The sequence below is a fragment of the Drosophila obscura genome, unplaced genomic scaffold (assembly GCF_018151105.1).
Source record: "Drosophila obscura isolate BZ-5 IFL unplaced genomic scaffold, ASM1815110v1 contig_17, whole genome shotgun sequence".
In the NCBI taxonomy this organism is placed as follows: domain Eukaryota; kingdom Metazoa; phylum Arthropoda; class Insecta; order Diptera; family Drosophilidae; genus Drosophila; species Drosophila obscura.
The window spans coordinates 2,560,676-2,576,731 of record NW_024542757.1 but is presented as its reverse complement, the minus strand read 5'-3'; the positions used below and the strand labels follow the sequence as shown (position 1 = coordinate 2,576,731).

Sequence of the window (16,056 nt, the reverse complement as noted above, 5' to 3'; positions counted from 1 at the left end):
TTCTCTCAGAGAGCGACCTAGGCGTAAAAACTATAGATAGAACTATTTGTTCATCTCTGCCGTGAGACAGCTAAATAATATTTGCTCTAAAGAGAATTCTTCAATAGTACTTAATATAGCTGAGCTAAACTCAACGGGCATAGCATACTTCTGGGCCATGTTAGTGAATTGATAAGCAATTTTAATTGAAGAAAAATCTTTTTATTTTATAACATAACACTCCACACTAACGCGACTACTCGACTGTTAGTTGACAGCCACGAGGACTGTGCCCACATAGGGATTGGCCACAAACGCTGACGGATTGACGACATCTCCGTCGATGTGCTGAGAGTTCAGTGAGGTGGTGATAATCTCCGCCTGGCTGCCCAGCTTGTAGTACTTTGTTATGTCAATCGTCTTGGCAGTTCCGCCAAGGTTGAGGACAATCACATACAGATCGCTGTCGCTCTTTTGGCTGTAATAAAAAAAAGGCATTTGTGATGAAGTGGACTGGATGGTAGTCCAGAGTGCTGCTCTACTCACCGCGAGTAGATGATGATATCATCATCGATGGCCTGTATGTCCAGATCTCCCTGGCGGAAGGACGGCTCTTTGCGGACGCGCACCAACTTCTTGAAGATCTGCAGATGCGAGCGCGGAGCGCGCAGCTGTTGGAGGGCATTATTCGTCTTGTAGTCATCGGACACGGGCAGCCAGGTGTGATCGGCGCTAGTGAAGCCTGCCAATGAGCACAAGTAATGATTAGAAAACGCTGGATAGAGGACAGAGGGCAGCTTCGGGTGAGAGCTTCGGGTAATGTTCAACCCACCTGCTTTGGAAGAGGCATCCCATTGGTATGGTGTGCGGGCCGGATCGCGTGAGCGATCGTAGTAGTGCTCGGGATCGGAGTTGCAGGCCGGAGGATCCACAGTATCCTCCCAGCTGATCCATACATCGGTCATGCCCAGCTCCTCGCCGTTGTAGGTTATGGCATTTCCTGGCAGCGTCTGCAGCAGGATGTTGATCAGGTCCGTGCGCTGCACCCCGAAGCGGGAGGCCACGCGCTTGTTGTCATGATTGCCCAGAACCCAATTGGCGTGGACACCCTCTGGCATGGCATCCATCCACTTCTTGATGTGCGTCACGTAAGTGGGCGCCGTCGAGGCGTTGTTCACGTTCGAGAGGAAGTCAAAGTTGAAGGGGATGTGGGAGCCATTCCGCTCGCCATCGCCGTAGTACAGCATCATGTTCTCGAAACTGGTGTATGCCTCGGTCAGGAGCAGTCGCTTATCGCCACCGTGCTCCGCCTGGAACGTGTCCACCACCTCACGCCACTGGTAGACCATGTCGATGGTCTCCGGCAGATCCTGGGTGTAGATGTGCTGCGTGTAGCAGTGATCGTCGGGGTCCGGACAGGCAGCCGTATCGTTGGTGAGCGGCTCATCGGGGTACTGGTTGTAGCGGTCCAGGTCCACCTCAAATAGGTAGGGAACCGCATCGATGCGAAAACCGGAGACGCCCTTGGCCAGCCAGAAGCGAATGATGTTCTTCATCTCCTCGACCACCACCGGATTGCGGTAGTTCAGATCTGGCTGCTGCACGGCGAACTGATGCAGATAGTACTGCTGCCTCACATCGTTCCACTCCCAGGCGCTGTATCGGAACTCGGAGCCCCAATTGTTCGGTGGCTCCCGCTCGCCGGTCTCCTCGTTGATCTTGCCATCATGCCAGATGTAGTAGTCCTTGTAGTGGGGATCGCTGTCTACGGACTTCTTGAACCACTCGCTCTCATCGCTCGAGTGGTTGGGCACAAAGTCCAGGATGATCTTGATGCCCACCTCCTTGGCCTTGGCAATCAGACGCTCGAAGTCCTCCATGGTGCCGTACTCGGGGTGGACTTGGTAGAAGTCCGAGATGTCATAGCCAAAGTCCACCATTGGTGATTTGAAGATGGGTGAGAGCCAAGTGCCCGTGAAGCCAATATCCTTGAGGTACTGCAGCTTTTCGGTGACGCCATTCAAATCCCCGATGCCATCGCCGTCTGAGTCGCGGAAGGAGCGCGGATAGATCTGGTAGTAGTTGCCACTCTCCCACCACTCGGTGGCTCTGGCCAGGCCAACGGCGGCCAGCACCAGGAACACTATAACTGACTGCGTTCGCATTTTGTTCGGTTTTGTTCGGACTATGGGGCGTTAGCTGCCTTTTATACCCGACGATAAGCCCGCTCCTATCGAGATCGGGAACGCCTAGAGTGGCCATTTGAATGGCTGAGCAAACACCCGGCCACTGCATGAGATCTCATGGTGGTCGCAGTTCTCATGCTGCCACTTGAATTGTCATTGTTTTCGCCCTCCAAGGCGGCTGACTTTACGTAAAAGCGATTGACTAATTCTGAAATGGATTCTGATTGCTGGTAATATTCCAAGATATTTCAAGGTACTATCTTCCTAAGTGGGCCTTTGAAGTGGACATTAGTCAGCTGATAGGAAGCGAACAGGCAAAAAATTTTGAGTCCTACCCGCAAAGCTTCGTGGAAACGTACCTTCTACAACAATATGGGAAATATTTTCTGGGTAGCCTTGATAATATATTGTAGGCCATTGAAAATGTGACAGAACATACACATACACATGTATTCATTCATATCTGGTTCACACGAACACTCGTACTGCACGCAGTGACGTGGTTATCACTGATTAAACGTTTAAAGTAAAATAATTTATCAATTTGTTGATAGCGAGAACAAGGAAATTTTTGTTAATAAACTTTTCCAATACTTTAGATTATTTTTTGACCTCTATACCCCCTGTCGTATGATGTATATAATCGCTAAACGCTGTGAGAAATATATTAATTAAATACATACAAACAAAAGTTGGGAATGTAAACAAATTTAGTTCTCATAATGAGATCTAAGATGTCTGAACTACTACTAAAAAATTAATAACCTATTAAATTAAAACACATAGCATATGAAAGCAAAAGTTGAAAAAAATCCCCGGAAAATTTCATCAGATATTCCTCTCATTTGTACAACAATTAAAACAAATGACACTCATGCATTGTGGGGAAAAAAGAGTCGCATTAATTAAAATTAATCTGCCTAATAATGAGTCAAATTGTGTTTGGTTTTAATTTATCAAATTAATCTGATTAAAAGTTAAGCAGTGTAAAAATGAAATCAATCTGAATAAATACGGGAATTTCAATTAAATTAAAACCGTTTAGAGCTGTTTTGCGGTTAGATGTACTTTGGCAGCATTTATTTATGCCAATCCAGCCAACACTCGTTTCCAGCAGCTAACCATTTCGAAACTTGGTGGCAGTCAATGAAAGGCTTGTGGCAAACAAAATGTCTGCTATTGTGCTTTAATGAATACAGCACCTGTGAATTTTCACTAATTAAATGTCTATGGAAATGTGCACACTGTGGATATCAAATTAATTTACTTAAAAGCACATTAAAGTCGTAAGCGAAATTAAATAATTGAAACGATAGCTGTTCTCTTTCGTTATGAGTCTTTAATGGCAAATCTCTTGTGGAGGGTTCCCCGATTGATACCACAAACTGTGATAATATCTAGATAAAAATCTGCAATTTATTGACCAACCTGCGGAAGCTTTCGTCACCCCTGGAAACATTCTTGTTCTTAAAAATTTGTATGCGAATTTTACGATATGCCGCCTTAGTTTAATGGTTCATATCCAGGAATTGGAAAGTGAGAAAAAAAACCCAACCCACGCAGTTGTTTTAATCGTACAAATTCTCGTATGTACTACAATGTGCGATAAAAAGTTATCAGATTAGCAATTGGTCTGAGCAATTTCTGGCCTTATCAGCTGAAAAAATCCGACATGCCCTGCAATTGTTTTTCGAGAATCGATTAATTTGAACCACTCAAACGGCAGTGAAATGCCAAAGTGGTCACATCTCTGTCTGGTTGCAGTGCTGGTGGCCACCGCCGGCTGCACGGACATTGATTGGTGGGAGAACGCGTCGCTGTACCAAATATATCCACGATCCTTCCAGGACAGCAATGGCGACGGCATCGGCGACCTAAAGGGCATCACATCGCGTCTCAGCTACCTGAAGGAGATCGGCATAACGGCCACATGGCTGTCGCCCGTTTTCACCTCGCCCATGTCGGATTTCGGTTACGACATCTCCAATTTCTTCGACATTGATCCCATCTTTGGAACCCTCGATGACTTCGATGCGATGATTGTGGAAGCCAAGTCGCTGGGTTTGAAAATCATACTGGACTTTGTGCCCAATCATTCGAGCGACGAGAATGAGTGGTTTGCCAAGTCGGTGAACCGCGTGGATGGCTACGATGACTTCTACGTGTGGCACGATGGGAGGGTGAATGCGGAGACCGGCGAACGGGAGCCGCCCAGCAATTGGATCAGCGTGTTTGGCGGTCCTCAGTGGACCTGGCACGAAACACGACAGCAGTACTTCCTGCACCAGTTCCAGGTGAAGCAGCCGGACCTGAACTTCACCAGTCCCATGGTGCGCGAGCATATGCTGGACGTGCTGAAGTTCTGGCTGGATCGGGGTGTCGATGGATTCCGCATTGATGCGGTGCCACACATCTACGAGCACCGCAATGCGGATGGCTCCTATTCCGATGAGCCCGTCAGTGGCTGGAGCAGTAATCCGGACGCCTACGACTACCACGACCATATCTACACCAAGGATCAGCCCGCCACTGTGGAATTGATGTACGAGTGGCGTGCCTTCCTCGACCAGTACCGTGCCGACAATGGCGGCGACTCCAGAGTTCTGCTGGCCGAGGCCTTCTCCTCCGTGGAGACGCTCAGCGCGTACTTCGGAAATGGCACCCACTTGGGCACCCAGCTGCCCATGAACTTCCAGCTGATGTACCTCAGCGGCTACTCCAATGCGCGGGATGTGGTGAACTCCATCGACTACTGGATGAACACCATGTGGACGGAGCACCAAACAGCCAATTGGGTGATAGGCAACCACGACACGAATCGGGTGGCCGATCGCATGGGCGCCCACAAGGTGGATCTGCTGAACGTGATAGTGAGTGCTCTGCCCGGTGCATCCATCACATACTACGGCGAGGAGATTGGCATGTCCAATGTGGATGTGGAGTGCACCGGCGACTCCTGTGAAGACCGGGATGGCGAGCGCACACCCATGCAGTGGACAGCCGGCCAGAATGCCGACTTCACGCAGGGGGAGAGCACCTGGCTGCCCCTCAATCCCGACTATGAGCGCTTCAATGTGCAGACGGAGCGGGGAGTGGCGCGATCATCTCTCAACATCTTCAAGGGTATGCAGGCGCTGAAGAGCAGCTCCGCTTTCCAGTCCTTCAAGCAGGAGGGCGGTTTCTCCTATGAGGCAATCACAGAGCAAGTCTTGCAGATCATACGGTAAGGGAAACCAATTTTAATATGTATCCAAGTGATCATCGAATTTATTTCCACTGCAGAACAAACAGGTACAGTGAGGAGTATCGCATTCTGGTCAACATGGGCAACGGTATAGAACAATTCGATGGCCTGGCCGACAAGGTCTTTGAGTATGTCCTCACCACTGCCTACTCTCCGCACTATCAAGGGTAGGATCTTATTCTCTAATTATTTATCATCCTCTTTATGATTTAATTTTTCTGTTTCTGTTCTCGCATAGGCAAACCGTTGATTTGAGGACACGATTTTTGCTTATGCCTTACGAAGCTGTCGTCCTACGCTGGCTCGCCTGAGCTGAACCCGACCCTCTAACAATAAATAGCAATAAACAATAATCTACATTAATGAAACGTTTTTCAATGGTTTGTTCTTAATCAGTGGTGCCAGGGGTCCCTTGGAGTCGCCTCATAAAGTTAAACAGTGCGAAATACATCAGCCTGTGGGGCTTTTTTATTGAAGGCCAATTACCCAAGTGAATTGTAAACAAAAACCACTTGAGATCCGTTTAAGTACTTTGAACTTATGCAATCGATTCGATTGTAGCTAGAATCTGTTGATGCCAATCTTCCGATCTTGTGACCACTTCTAGGGCGCCAAAGAGCTATCGGTCGTGGGAAATGGTAATCTTTAGATCCACTATCTTGCCTAATTGACTCATAAATTCAATGAGCGTCTAATCATTGATTATATTAAAGTGCGTGGGGCGTCCATAAAGATAAGCCGCTGGTGTAGGGTCCAACCATAAAGAGGAACGACTAAAGTTTATATTTTAAATGATTTTTATTATTATTTGTGTATTTAAGCTATTAGACTGTGCTGAGCACGACAGCTTCCTTGGGCATAAGCAGCACAGAGTTGGCGAAAGTCAGATCGCTGTGAAATACGGAAATGGGTTAGTATTAGTATGGGTTAAGGATTAGAGAACTGCTTCGGCTTACTTCTTCCGACGGACGCTCTTGTCGTTCACCACAACGTACTGTAGCTGCGAGGAGATTGAGGTGAATACCGAGTCCAGATTGATCGACTCAACATCATCGTTGATGTTGATGACAGTGATGTAGGACTTCTGGCCAGCCAGGGAGCTGTTGATCCATTAAAAAGAGTGGGAGAGATTAGTAAAAAAAATGAATCCCAGAGGCCTCTCCACCCACTCACCGCTTGAAGGCCAGCACATTGGGACCAATGGCGTTGACGGTGACATCTCCCTGCCTCAGAGTGGGCTCATCGCGCAGGGCACGCAGCTGCTTGTAGACGTTCAGGTGGCTCAGGGCAATGCCGCGTTCCCGCTTCACATTGACCAGCTTGTAGTCCAGGGCCACGGGCAGCCAGGTGGATGGGGCGTCGCTAAAGCCAGCGTTCTTCTCGTCACTCCACTGGAAGGGAGTACGCACTGGGTCGCGGGTGTGGCTCTCAAAGTCCTCCTCGTTGGCCTGGCAGGCCTGAGGATCCACAGTGTCCTCCCAGCTGATGTAGACGTCCGTCATGCCCATCTCCTCGCCCTGGTAGGTAATGCTGATTCCGGGCAGGGTTAGCACAATCATGTTGCAGGCATCGATGCGATCGGCGCCCAAGCGGGAGCCAATGCGACTCTGGTCGTGGTTGCCAAACACCCAGTTGGCCACCTGGCCCTCGGGCATGTTGTCCAGCCAGTTGTGGATCAGCTCCGAGTAGTGGTAGGCGTCCGAGTTGAAGCCAATGTTCGCCAGCAGGTTGAAGTTGAAGGGGATCTGCGAACCCAGATGGGTTCCGTTGCCGTAGTACTGCATGAGGATGTTGAGTGGGGAGTAGGCCTCGGTCAGCAGAATGCGATCGTCGCCGCCCAGCTCCTGGTCGATTTCCTCGATCACCTCGCGGAAAGCGTACACCAGCTCGATGGTCTCCGGCTGGTCGGTGGTGTAGATGTGCTGCAGGTAGCCGTAGTCCTCGGGATCGTTGGAGTACTCGTTGCGGGGCTCGTCGGGCCAGTTGCCATCCGCATCAGCGGGCACCTCGTACACATGGGGCACGGCATCAATGCGGTAACCGAAGGCACCCTTGCGCAGCCAGAAACGGAGGACATCCTTCATGGCCTCCACCACCTTGGGGTTGCGATAGTTGAGATCCGGCTGCTTGGCATGGAACTGGTGCAGGTAGTAGGCCTGACGACCTTCGTGCCACGTCCACATGGAGCCACGGAACACGCCAATCCAGTTGGTGGGTGGCTGTCGAATGCCGTTCACCACCTTGCCGGTGTGCCACACATAGAAGTCCTTGTATTCCTCCTCACCAGCCGCAGACCGAACAAACCAGTCGCACTCATCGCTAGTGTGGTTGGGCACAAAGTCCAGGATAATCTTAATGTCCAGCTCCTTGGCGCGTGCCAAAAGATTTTCAAAGTCCTCCATTGTGCCGAAGATGGGATCGATATCGGTGAGATTGGCCACATCATAGCCAAAGTCAGCCATGGGCGAGGTGAAGATCGGCGAAAGCCAAGTGGCCGTAATGCCGATCTCCTTCAGATAAGCCAACTGTTGTGTAATGCCTGTGACGAAAAATCAGTTGAGAAATCAGTTCTCAACAACAACAGTCAACACTCACCATTGATATCACCCACACCATCGCCGTCGCTGTCCTTGAAGGATCTGGGATAGATCTGATAGAACTGGGCCGATTTCCACCAGCCCACCTCAGCCAACGTGGGCAGCGTGAGGGCCAGCAGACAGGAGAGCGTCAGAATTTTGACCAGTGCGCCCATTTCGATCGATTGCCAATGTCCAATGGGATTACAAGTTGCCCCTATTTATGCACACCAGCCCCGGTAGACCCAATCGCCGTATTAATGATAACTTGGCCCGTGTGAGGGCCCCCCATATACCAACATATAGCCCACTATTTCTGATTAGCTGTGTGCCATTGGCAGATTTATGGCTCATTTCGACTAGCGAAATGTTTTCGGCTTCGTTGTTGTCCTGATAGCGACCATGTTCATATGATAACAAGCTTTGGTATTTATTGGCAGCAGCGCCCGGTGAGGTTTCACGTTCAGAGATCATGAGACAGATTGGCAGCCAAAAGTGAGAGTTGCATAGACTGACTTTCTAATTTCAGACTTAGATGCATATCTAATCTTACAGTTTTTTTTTTGGAATGAAAAATTTATTGTGTCACTCCTGGGGGGATTTTTCAATATGGAGTATGGTTAAATCGAAGACGACTCTCTTGGGGGGTTCAAGGTTGCGATAAGGTATGAGATTAGCTAACTGAAGCAAAGGAAGTGTAGGTCATAGGGGGTCCTTCCAGCTCGCATATTCCTCCCATCCATTTGGATTCCCTTTAGCAGGTTTTTCCTTGGTCCAGCGCCTGACTCAACTGTGTTTCCTTCATACGCCATTCTTCCAGTCAAAGGTCTCCTCATATATTTCTCTCTGCTGGTGATATTCGATTATTTACGTGAAACATTCCAGTTGAAAGTCATAAATGATAAGGCATAATGCCCAATAGTTTATAGCTGGGGCGCTATCATTGGGGTAATCGTTTCGTATATAAGAAACGTATTACAATCGTACCAGCTTCAGTTAACAATGACTACTTGTACAAGCCTATTACTGTTGATCGGCCTTGGCCTGCTGGCCGTCGATGCGGCCACTCCCTGGTGGAAGACAGCCTCGTTCTATCAGATCTATCCGCGATCCTTTAAGGACACCGATGGTGATGGAATCGGTGACTTGAATGGCGTCACAGAGAAATTGGAATATCTGAAGGAGATCGGCGTGACGGCCACTTGGCTGTCGCCGTTCCTCAAATCCCCCATGGCCGATTTTGGTTATGACATTTCCGACTTCAAGGAAGTGGATCCACTCTTCGGCACCATGGAGGATTTTGAAAACATGGTCGCCCGTGCCAAGGAGCTGAATGTGAAGATCATCCTGGATTTCGTGCCCAATCACTCCAGCGATGAATGCGACTGGTTCATCCGCTCTGCTGCTGGCGAGGAGAAGTACAAGGACTACTACATCTGGCATCCCGGCTTCGTTGATGCCAACGGGCAGCGCACTCCCCCCACCAACTGGGTGAGCGTGTTCCGCGGCTCGGCCTGGGAGTGGCATGAGGGCCGCCAGGAGTACTTCCTCCACCAGTTCCACAAGAAGCAGCCCGACTTTAATTTCCGTAATCCTGTGGTGCGCGAGGAGATGAACGATGTCCTTCGCTTCTGGCTGGAGAAGGGTGTGGACGGCTTCCGCGTGGACGCCATCTACCATGCCTTTGAGATTGAGGCGGACGAGAATGGCAACTATCCCGATGAGCCCCGCAACGATTGGACCAATGACCCCGATGAGTATGGCTACACACACAAAATCTACACCGTGGATCAGCCAGAGACCCCTCACTTGGTGTAAGTGCAGCTCTGTGGGGAGAAATAGTTAGAGCATCGCAAAGCTAACGATATTTTAATATTTACTTACAGATACGAATGGCGTCAGATCCTGGAACAGTTCCAAGCCGACAATGGTGGCGATGAGCGGTAAGTGGTTGTCTCCTCGTAGCGAAATCTATTTATTTAAATCTGTATGTTGCCGTAGCATCCTCATGGTGGAGACCTGGTCCCCCATTGAGATCGTCATGGACTACTATGGCAATGCCACGGCCGAGGGCGCACAGATACCGTTCAACTTCCAGTTGATTAGCAACCTGCACTACGACTCCGATGCCTATCACTACGAATACCTGATTAACAACTGGCTGAACCAGATGCCAGCTGGCAAGAGCGCCAACTGGGTGGTAAGTGCTTTTACAAGACTCGACCCGCACTTGCATGACATTCAATGGATGACACATACATATGTAATCATCCGATCAGATTGGTAACCATGACAAGAACCGTGTAGGCTCCCGCTTCGGTGCCGACCGCATCGACCTCTTCAACATCCTGCTGCTGACGCTGCCTGGCTGCAGTATAACCTACAACGGCGAGGAGATCGGCATGCTCGATGGCTACGTGTCCTGGGAGGACACTGTGGACCCGCAGGCCTGCAACGGCTACGAGGAGACCTACATGGACAACTCTCGCGATCCCGCACGTACCCCGATGCAGTGGTCTGACGAGAATATGGCCGGCTTCACCACCGCATCGAGCACTTGGTTGCCAGTGGGCGGTGACTACGCCCACGACAACGTGAAGTCCGAGCGCGGAGTCTCTCTCAGCCACCTGAACATCTTCAAGCGGCTGCAGCAGCTCCGCAAGGAGCCCACCATCGAAGAGGGCTCTGCCGAAATCAAGGCCGTCAACAACTACGTCCTGGCCGTCAAGCGGTGAGTCTCCTGACCTCCTGATCTAAGTAATGAATCGATAACAAGATGTTCTAAATTCTAGTTACCTGAGCGGCAACTACGTCTACATTTCGCTGTTCAACGTTTTCGACTCCATCGAGAATGTGGATCTAACGAAGGTGTTCGGTGGACTTCCCGCCAAATTCCAGTACGCCCTGGTCACAGATAAATCCATCAAGCAGGTGGGCGATCAGATCTCGGCTAGCAGTGTCACCCTCATGCCCCACGAAGCCATTGTGCTGCGGTCAACAACTATGGTTTAATACATATGTACACATATGTATGTACTTGCTTTGTTCAATAAACATAATGCTCCACATACTGTATGATTTATCAAAGTAACAGATTCACTTGCAACCCACAGATTTTTTGTGGTTTTAATTCCAAGAAGTTGCGATTCTGTGATAAAAAGGAATGGAAATGCAGGGTGGAGAAAAAGTAAAGTACGACAATTCAACGAACACAGCTATTGTAATTTGTATGCGTACCGAATTTAGCCCTACGGCTCGTATAATGTTAATTATACCAACAAATCTCCATGCATACATATTTACATACATATGTATGTTTTATATATTTATTTAATACAATAACTAACACAACAGTACTTATAAATTTATTTGAAAAAACCTCAACTGACGATAAATATAAATTTGTCACTCAGTGTACGAAATGGTCGAACTTCAATAAGTTGCGGTGCAGCGGCAGAAAAGGATGGACAAGCAAAGAGGACAAAAGGTAAAGTAAAAGAATTCAACGAACACAGTTATTTTAATTTATATGCGTACAGAATTTAGCCCTACAGCTCGTATAATGTTAATTATACCAACAAATCTCCATGCATACATATTTACATACATATGTATGTTTTATATATTTATTTAATACAAAAACTAACACAACAGTACTTATAAATTTATTTGAAAAAACCTCAACTGACGATAAATATAAATTTGTCACTCAGTGTACGAAATGGTCGATCTTCAATAAGTTGCGGTGATGCGGCAGAAAAGGATGGACAAGCAAAGAGGAGAAAAAGTAAAGTAAAAGAATTCAACAAACACAGTTATTTTAATTTATATGCGTACAGAATTTAGCCCTACAGCTCGTATAATGTTAATTATACTAACAAATCTACATGCATACATATTTACATACATATGTATGTTTTATATATTTATTTAATACAAAAACTAACACAAAAAAAAAAAAAAAAAGAAATGGTCGCTTCATAGTTGGGTGGGGAGAGGGGGGGGTGTTTTCCATAATATTTAAATAAATATGTATGTTTTATATATTTATTTAATCAAACTAACACAACAGTACTTATAAATTTATTTGAAAAAACCTCAACTGACGATAAATATAAATTTGTCACTCAGTGTACGAAATGGTCGAACTCCAATAAGTTGTGGTGCTGCGAAGAAAAGGATGGACAAGCCAAAGAGGAGAAAAAGTAAAGTAAAAGAATTCAACGAACACAGCTATTCAAATTTATACATACATATGTACATACATATGCGTACCGAATTTAGCCCTACAGCTCGTATAATGTTAATTATACCAACAAATCTCCATGCATACATATTTACATACATATGTATGTTTTATATATTTATTTAATACAATAACTAACACAACAGAACTTATAAATTTATTTGCAATAACCCCAACTGCCGATAAATATAAATTTGTCAGTCGGTATATAAAATGGTCGAACTCCAATAAGTTGTGGTGCTGCGAAGAAAAGGATGTACAAGCCAAAGAGGAGAAAAAGTAAAGTAAAAGAATTCAAAGAACACAGCTATTCAAATTTATACATATGTACATATGCGTACCGAATTTAGCCCTACAGCTCGTATAATGTTAATTATACCAACAAATCTCCATGCATATGTATATATTTACATACATACATATGTATGTTTTATATTTTTATTTAATACAATAACTAACACCACAGAAATTATAAATGTATTTGCAAAAGGTGCAAGAATTCAACGAACACAGTTATTGTAATTTGTATGCGTACCGAACTTAGCCCTACAGCTCGTATAATGTTAATTATACCAACAAATCAACAAATCTCCTTGCATACATATTTACATACATATGTTTGTTTTATATATTTATTTAATACAATAACTAACACAACAGAACTTGTAAATTTATATGCAAAAACCTCAATTGCCGATAAATATAAATTTGTCACTCAGTGTATGAAATGGTCGAACTCCAACAAGTTGCGATGCTGCGGAAAAAAAAGGATGGACAAGCAAAGCAAAGAGGAGAAAAAGTACAGTACAAGAATTTAACGAGCACAGTTATTGTAATTTATGTGTGTACCGAGGCTTGGATCTCAGCTCGCAGTCAGTGGCCTACATTAATATATGTATATGTGTACATATGTACTAACTAATCCCCATGCATACATAGCAAATATATGTTTGTACATATGTAGTGTAAACTTATTTAATAAACTGACTCAATCTGCCGATAAATAGAATTTTGTCGCTCAGTGTAGGAAATGGTCTCTCGGCATCAACCCCATGTCTCTCTCTCTCTCTCTATCCTTCCTTGCTCTGCTGCGCAGTTTAAAAATATTCAAGTACAGTGCACGCTCGAAAGAACGTTTTGAAAAGACATATTCGTCATAATGAAGGCTAATATGATCTTTTTGCTGACTTAGCTATTTTCGCAGTCGGTTGAGTCCCTTCACATTTCCACTCTATCGAGAGTGCACTGTACTTTGCTCTCCCGCTAAACGAATGCAAAGCGAGCAAGCAATCGCTCTCTTCCTCTCTACACAATTCTGTGTTGTATAAATATGTTTGGCACTCGATCAGATCCACCAGTCACTTTATGGAGAGTGCACTGTATTTTGCTCTCCCGCTAAACGCATGCAAAGCGAGCAAGAGTGCAATCGCTCTCTTCCTCTTTACACAATTCTGTGTTGTATAAATATGTTTGGCACTCGATCGGATCCCCCAGTCGCTTTTGGCTGTTTGTTTGTTCATTAGATTAGTAATACAATTTAGCAAATCTGTTCTCAGACAGTTCAACGATGATGATTACGCACCGCTTGGCCGCTGTGGCTCTGGGGCTGCTGCAGCTTATAGCAGTGGTGCACGGGCAGCCCTTTCCCAATTACCACGCGGATTTCGTGGACATCGATGAGCAGCCAGCGGAGCTAAAGTGGTGGCAGACGGGGGCCTTTTATCAGATCTATCCAAGGTCATTTAAGGACAGCAACGGCGACGGCGTAGGCGACCTGAATGGTGAGAATATAGTGAAAGAGAGAGAGAGAGAGAGGCGTGCCAATAATTCGATTGCATTTGCGCAGGAATCTCGGAGAGGCTGTCTTACCTCAAAGAGCTGGGTATCACGGCCACCTGGCTGTCGCCGATCTTCACCTCGCCCATGGCCGACTTTGGCTATGACATTGCCAACTTTACGGAGATAGCATCCATCTTTGGGACCATGGCAGATTTCGAGAATTTGATGAAGGTGGCCCAGCAGCTGGATATCAAAATAATTCTCGACTTTGTGCCCAACCATTCGAGCGACGAGTGCGAGTGGTTCAAGCGCTCTGCGGCCAGGGATCCAGAGTTCAAGGACTTCTATGTGTGGCATCCTGGGCGCATGGTAAACGGCACTCGCCATCCCCCGAGCAACTGGATCAGCGTGTTCCGTGGCTCCGCCTGGCAGTGGCACGAGGGGCGACAGGAGTACTATTTCCATCAGTTTGTGAAGAAACAGCCGGATCTCAACTATCGCAATCCGAAAGTGCGGGAGGCCATGAATGTGAGTGGATATCATGAATTATGTCCAGATGTCCTCATAACATTTGGTTACCTTTCAGAATGTACTGCGCTTTTGGCTGGCCAAGGGCGTCTCCGGTTTTCGTATCGACGCCGTGCCGCATGTCTTTGAGATAGCGCCGGATGCACAGAATCAGTACCGCGATGAACCGCGCAACAACTGGGACAATGATCCCGACGACTACGGCTATCTGCAGCACATCTACACCGTCGATCAGCCCGAGACGATTGACCTCGTCTACTCGTGGCGTGCGGTGCTGGATGAGTTCCAGCGGGTGCACGGTGGCGAGGAGCGCATCTTAATGGCCGAGACCTATTCACCCATCGATATCGTGATGCAGTACTACGGCAATGCCACGGCCGAGGGCGCTCAGCTGCCGTTCAACTTTCTGCTGATAAGTGAGCTGACGAACTCATCCAAAGCCGGGGACTATGCCAGCACTGTGCAGAAGTGGCTTCAGCATATGCCCAACGGCCGCACGGCCAATTGGGTGGTGAGTGAACCTCCCTCTGTGACTGTACCCAAATGTTCCTTATCTGTTTTGTGTTCCCAGCTTGGCAACCATGACAAGCCGCGAGTGGGCTCCCGGCTGGGCAGAGATCGTGTTGATATGCTGAACATGCTGATTGCCACTCTGCCCGGAGCTAGTGTGACCTACCAGGGCGAGGAGCTGGGGATGACAGATGTGTGGATCTCCTGGAAGGACACCGTCGATCCCTCCGCTTGCAACAGCAACCCAAGCATCTACGAACAGTTCTCACGCGATCCGGAACGCACTCCCTTTCAATGGAGCGACGCCACTGATGCGGGATTCAGCAATGCCAGCAAGACCTGGCTTCCCATTGGGGAGGATTACAGGCAGATCAACGTGGATCTGGAAAAGACCCAGCCTCTGAGCCACCTGAATGTCTACAAACAGCTGTGGACGCTGAGAAAGCAGGCGAATACCCTGCAACGGGGAGACACTGAGGTGAAGGCCCTGAGTGACGCTGTTTTGGCTTTGAAAAGGTGAGTCAACTCTTTGATCAATCTGGTTCAATAGTAATGAAAGATTCTCTGCAGATACCTTCAACATGACGACACATTTGTGACTCTGCTGAATATCTACGATGGAGTGGAGACAGTCAACCTGCAGCAGAGTTTCGCAGATATTCCCGCACAGCTGAAAGTTGTGCTGGTCACAGAGCGCTCCAAGGTCAAAGTGGGGTAGGTTCTTTCTACCTTTATAGTTACTAAACTCATAACTAATTCAATGCTTTTCCCTGCCAGCGATCTCATCAATTCCACCTCAGTGCAATTGCAACCCAAGGATTCACTTGTCCTTCAGTCAACCTCCTCGTACTATGGTTATGCCACCAACGGAGAAATTCATCAGCTGCCGGTACTCGGTATTTATCTCTGGTTGGCTCAAGTGGCGCTCTATCTCACCCACCAGTGATTCAGCAGCTTGTCAACTAATTAAACACTCTAAATAAAAAACACTCATAACGAGAACTCGAG

General features: G+C 47.2%; 5 protein-coding genes across 5 annotated transcripts; 3 read left to right on the top strand and 2 right to left on the bottom strand.

Annotated features, from left to right (window-relative positions):
- Positions 1-185: 185 nt before the first annotated feature.
- LOC111079010 (maltase A1) lies at positions 186-2,168 on the bottom strand. The gene is made up of 3 exons (XM_022373994.2): positions 812-2,168; positions 526-721; positions 186-457 (listed from the first exon to the last, which is right to left on the bottom strand). The coding sequence occupies exons 1-3, from the start codon at positions 2,142-2,144 to the stop codon at positions 247-249; spliced, it is 1,740 nt and encodes a 579-aa protein (XP_022229686.2). The 5' UTR covers positions 2,145-2,168; the 3' UTR covers positions 186-246.
- A 1,697-nt stretch (positions 2,169-3,865) lies between these two features.
- On the top strand, positions 3,866-5,785 carry LOC111082006 (maltase A2). The gene is made up of 3 exons (XM_022378180.2): positions 3,866-5,388; positions 5,448-5,576; positions 5,648-5,785. The coding sequence occupies exons 1-3, from the start codon at positions 3,896-3,898 to the stop codon at positions 5,718-5,720; spliced, it is 1,695 nt and encodes a 564-aa protein (XP_022233872.2). The 5' UTR covers positions 3,866-3,895; the 3' UTR covers positions 5,721-5,785.
- A 409-nt stretch (positions 5,786-6,194) lies between these two features.
- Positions 6,195-8,198, bottom strand: LOC111079008 (maltase A3). The gene is made up of 4 exons (XM_022373993.2): positions 8,005-8,198; positions 6,583-7,948; positions 6,366-6,509; positions 6,195-6,300 (listed from the first exon to the last, which is right to left on the bottom strand). Exons 1-4 carry the CDS (start codon positions 8,159-8,161, stop codon positions 6,234-6,236), a joined length of 1,734 nt encoding a protein of 577 aa, XP_022229685.2. The 5' UTR covers positions 8,162-8,198; the 3' UTR covers positions 6,195-6,233.
- Positions 8,199-8,963: 765 nt separating this feature from the next.
- LOC111079007 (maltase A3) lies at positions 8,964-11,053 on the top strand. The gene is made up of 5 exons (XM_022373992.2): positions 8,964-9,799; positions 9,872-9,928; positions 9,987-10,185; positions 10,265-10,716; positions 10,778-11,053. The coding sequence occupies exons 1-5, from the start codon at positions 8,988-8,990 to the stop codon at positions 10,995-10,997; spliced, it is 1,740 nt and encodes a 579-aa protein (XP_022229684.2). The 5' UTR covers positions 8,964-8,987; the 3' UTR covers positions 10,998-11,053.
- A 2,672-nt stretch (positions 11,054-13,725) lies between these two features.
- Positions 13,726-16,050, top strand: LOC111079016 (maltase A3). Its single transcript, XM_022374002.2, has 6 exons — positions 13,726-14,012; positions 14,078-14,538; positions 14,597-15,049; positions 15,110-15,564; positions 15,619-15,762; positions 15,826-16,050. The coding sequence occupies exons 1-6, from the start codon at positions 13,799-13,801 to the stop codon at positions 15,992-15,994; spliced, it is 1,896 nt and encodes a 631-aa protein (XP_022229694.2). The 5' UTR covers positions 13,726-13,798; the 3' UTR covers positions 15,995-16,050.
- The last annotated feature ends 6 nt before the right edge of the window (positions 16,051-16,056 follow it).